The following is a 4,334-nucleotide window of genomic DNA, read 5'->3' as shown; positions in this document are numbered from 1 at the left end:
GCTGACATTTGCTGGAAAATCTATAAGGGCTGAATTGTCCTCGAATTAGAAGATTTTTAAAAGAAGTTCTTTGCCACTGGGTTGCAATTTGTTAAAACAAACAATAGCATAACCATGCTGCAATCGGATGCCAAGATATTACTGGACTCAGCGAAAATCAAGTAATCTTTTTTAGGTTCTATTCTCTCCCAACTAAGCTCCCCAGCAATGTCAGAAAATGACAAATTGCAGGATGAATCTAAGAGCAGTGCCTTCAAAAATACAATAGTTATACAAGCCATCTATTGTTAATGAAGAATATAATGCAATTTGCCTGTCTGTAATACAATTATGCAAATCAAAGGAGGAACTATCCCGAAATCTCTTTACATTCCGATTAAAATGAGATAATTTATCAAACAGAATATTACTGATTATGTTTATGTGTTGCACATTAATCCTGTTACAATAATGTATCCTTCTCCTAATGTAATGGATTTGTGCAATCTAACAGAAAATGACTTTTATACTATCCACAATTATAAAAATATTCAAAGCATATCCATCCCAGTGCAATAGCACATGTCTACAACTGTACAATAAACCTATTAAAACAAGCAGAGCTTATGAATGTAACCTTCATCCCAATAAAGATGACAGTACATTCAATTTTATTGTGCTTATTATGTGAACAACTCCATAGATGATAAATACTAGGAGTAAATTAGTTTAACCTTCTTTATCTTTTTTTTTTCTTTCTTTTTAAGAAGAAAAGTGGACTTGAATCTATAGCATCTGGATCCTTCCCCCCATCTGGATCCTCCTTCAGTTGGTCCTTCCCCCCATCTGGATCCTCCTTCAGTTGGTCAAATATGACGTTATTTTGTACAGGAGAAATTTCTGGGGAATCTTTCATAAATGAATTTAGTCTTATTCTACCTTATGGTAGCTGTTTGAACTTGGTATGTTTCCATAGGGTCAGGAAATTTACACAACTTATCCCTTCCCATGCTGTATGTATTTGTGTGTACTGGGAAATATGTATGTTCTGGATGAGAATATGGCTTGAGCCTCAGTCATGTAGAGGGGCACACGAGTCTCCATTCTAACATGTACATCAGAGCCAAAAACTAATGAGTAGTATTGTCAGGAAAAACAAGAGCCCAAATAATTGGCCAAGATCTCACTTGCACTTCCATTGCCAAGGATAATCATTTTTGCATTTAAACTAATCTCTTCCACCTTGACGAGAGTCATTAGCATCTGACAGTGAGTGATAATGTGCTTAAATTTCACACCTCTTGACCTTGTCTGCATTGTCAACATTTCCCACATGCATACCTCCACACTAGGCATACAGGTTGACTTAAACAAATGTTTATCTTTTGTGGCAAAATTGTAAACCTCGGTGTTTTGCAAGTTCTCAAATTGTTTCTCTTGCCTTTAAACACCTTTAAGCCAGTTTTGCTGCAGGTTACACCTGAGGTATTATTTTCCTCACAATGCCAGGGTTCTCTTCTCCCTCTGATTAGATTGACCTGCCAAGTCAAGGAAAGAAAAACTCTATGAAAAGCAGCATATTTTTTTTTCACTTCTAAACAACTGAGTGTGCACTCACACACACATGTAAACACAGGGTACAACAGACAAATCTATCAGCCTTCACCTCAGCAAGGCAGTGTTTGTTCCAACTATAAAAGGGTTCTTGTGCTCCTGAAAATAGGGTGAGGAAGGAAGGGGTCAAAGGAAAGAAGAAAGGGGGGGTGGGGGAGGAGGGAGTCATTCATTGTTTAATAAACAATGGCTTCATAAAAACTGCTCTTACCCAGAGTTTTTTGTTGTTGTTATTGTTGTTGTTGTTGTTGTTTTTAAAAGATTTTATTTATTTATTCATGAGAGACACAGACATAGGCAGAGGGAGAAGTAGGCTCCATGCTGGGAGCCCGATGCAGGACAATCCTGGTACTTGATCCTGGGACTCCATCCTGGGACTCCAGGATCACACCCTGGGCCAAAGGCAGATGCTTAACAGCTGAACCACCCAGGCATCCCATTAACCAGAGTTTTTGAATGGCCTTTCCACGTAGACTGTTTAGAAGTGAAAGCTAGCTAGCTGTCAGCCCTCTCCAGAGGGCAGAATTCCTATAGAACAAGAGTGGCAGAGTTGGACCATGGCTTGTAGTGGCTCACAGGTATTCATTCTCTTTTCATGGTTTACCAGTTGTTTTGGAGAGGCATTGACTTGTTTTCCCTCAAGCATGCACTGTCTCAAGTGGAGACATTTGATGAAGGAGGAACGCAGACTGCCCCAGGGCTGTGTGGGCCGATTTTTGCACCCCTGCTCAGGATGTAGCAAAGGAGCATTTTCCACTCAGTAAGATTTCCCAGGCCAGAGCAAGAGATCTGGAAGCTTAGACCCATTAAAAATGGGAACATTAAAGATGTAGTCATAACAGTGGAAGTAAGAAGTCTGAGGGATAGCACATATGGAAGACATCAATCTCTCTGCCGGCCCAGAAGGAGACCATGCTTCCCTTTCAGACCCTAATGTGGTGGAGGATGGACTTATAGTTTAGGGTTGGAAGACAATACTAGTGAGAGAACAGGATTTTGAGGGTCCTCTAGGTTCATCAGAGTCGTGCCAGTCGGTCTGAATGTGCTGTGTGCACAGATACATGTTTGTTCTCCACTTGGTTTCTGTGGCTCTGGTAGATGGGTTCCTTCATTGTCTCCAGCTCACCTGCGTGTCAGAGGAGGTCTAGGAATCCCAGTCTAAAGAAACTGTGTGGAAACACGTCTGGTGGAAGACAGAACAAGGACATCCTGAGCACGATGAACAATTGCGAAGAATGCATCTCTGTATTCAGTAAATATTAACCAGTACCAACAACTGCATGTCCAAGCAATGTTCTTGGCACTTGGTATAAATCAGTGAACAGAGAGACACAGATCTCTACCTTCACGAAGTTTACAATTTTAGAGGAACAGAATAGACAGTAAAAGAGTAAACGATATAGTGTGGTAGGTGGCAAAATGAATGCTGGATAAATTTTTTTTAAAAAAAAATAAAACAGAGAGAGATCAATCATGAATGTGGGAGAATGTGGCCTGCAATCTTAAAAGGAATTCTACTGTTGGTGTCAGACTTAAAAAATATATTTTTTGCTTGGAGTAAAGCAATCTGTCTAGTTAAGGCCTCTATTATCATGGGAATATGCAACTAACTAGCATTTCCATAGGTAAGTGTGAATTTTGATACCCAGGCCCTTTAGGGGTCTGTTCACCAACTGGTAACTTCCTAGAGTTTACAATCTAAAATAAAAATACAAGAAGAAAATGGTGATTCCATATTTGTTCATTATTCTCTTCCACTCTGGACAATGATCAATAGTTTTAATTGGAATAAAATATTCAGCTCTCTCCTTTCCGCCGCCATCCTGGTTGCGTGTGGTTGACTGTGATCGCCATGTCTTCTCACAAGACTTTCAGAATCAAGCGATTCCTGGCCAAGAAACAAAAGCAGAATCGTCCTATTCCCCAGTGGATTCGGATGAAAACTGGTAATAAAATCAGGTACAATTCCAAGAGGAGACACTGGAGAAGAACCAAACTGGGTCTGTGAGGAAGCATCGCACATCATGAAATAGCAAACATAATTGGCACACATATTTAAGCCACATGGAGATCACATGTTCCTATCTTATCAATATGGAAACATCCTTCCTACCTGGCCAATAGACATGTCTTATCAAGAGAATGATTTTCTCTGTTACTATGCCTCTATACCAGTAGGTTGGTTCAGTAATAAATGTGAGACCTTTCAGCTGAGCTGCTGTTGTGTCCTGATTTGTGAAGTACTGAATTGCCCCTCCTGTCAGATCTCACATAGCACCGTCTGATAGAACTTTCTGCAGTGATAGAAATGGCCCTTGACAACAAAGTATTTAGAGTGTGGCTAGGGGACGCCTGTGTGGCTCTGTCTGCTAAGCGTCTGCCTTTGGCTCAGGTCTTGACGGGGAGTCAGCGTGTCTCTCTCTGCTCCTCCCCCTGCTCATGTGCTTTCTCTCAAATAAAATCTTTTTTAAAAAAAAAAAAAAAAAAAAAAAAAAAAAAAAAAAAAAAGGAATAAAATATTCATAATTGCTTTTAGCCTGATTATACTTAGTTGAGGCAGCTTAGCTAGGTTTCTTTAGAAGAAAAGTGATTTAGGGATCCTAAAAGATACCATGAGGAACTATGCTTGTCCCCAAAGGTACATGGAAGGTTCAGTTTCTTGGTAGAATTTCCGGTTTTAGCTGAGGATGTCAACCTTGCCCTGTGTCCTTGAACTAGACTAATGATTCAAATAAGAATGT

At 39.9% G+C, this 4,334-nt stretch overlaps 1 protein-coding gene across 1 annotated transcript; it reads left to right on the top strand.

Annotated features, from left to right (window-relative positions):
* Nucleotides 1–3,392: 3,392 nt before the first annotated feature.
* On the top strand, nt 3,393–3,802 carry LOC140611872 (large ribosomal subunit protein eL39). The gene has a single exon (XM_072788937.1). It carries the CDS (start codon nt 3,446–3,448, stop codon nt 3,599–3,601), a length of 156 nt encoding a protein of 51 aa, XP_072645038.1. The 5' UTR covers nt 3,393–3,445; the 3' UTR covers nt 3,602–3,802.
* The last annotated feature ends 532 nt before the right edge of the window (nt 3,803–4,334 follow it).

The sequence above is a fragment of the Canis lupus genome, chromosome 20 (assembly GCF_048164855.1).
Source record: "Canis lupus baileyi chromosome 20, mCanLup2.hap1, whole genome shotgun sequence".
In the NCBI taxonomy this organism is placed as follows: Eukaryota; Metazoa; Chordata; class Mammalia; order Carnivora; family Canidae; genus Canis; species Canis lupus.
The sequence above is the reverse complement of the archived record's forward strand: the minus strand, read 5'-3'. Positions and strand labels throughout refer to the sequence as shown.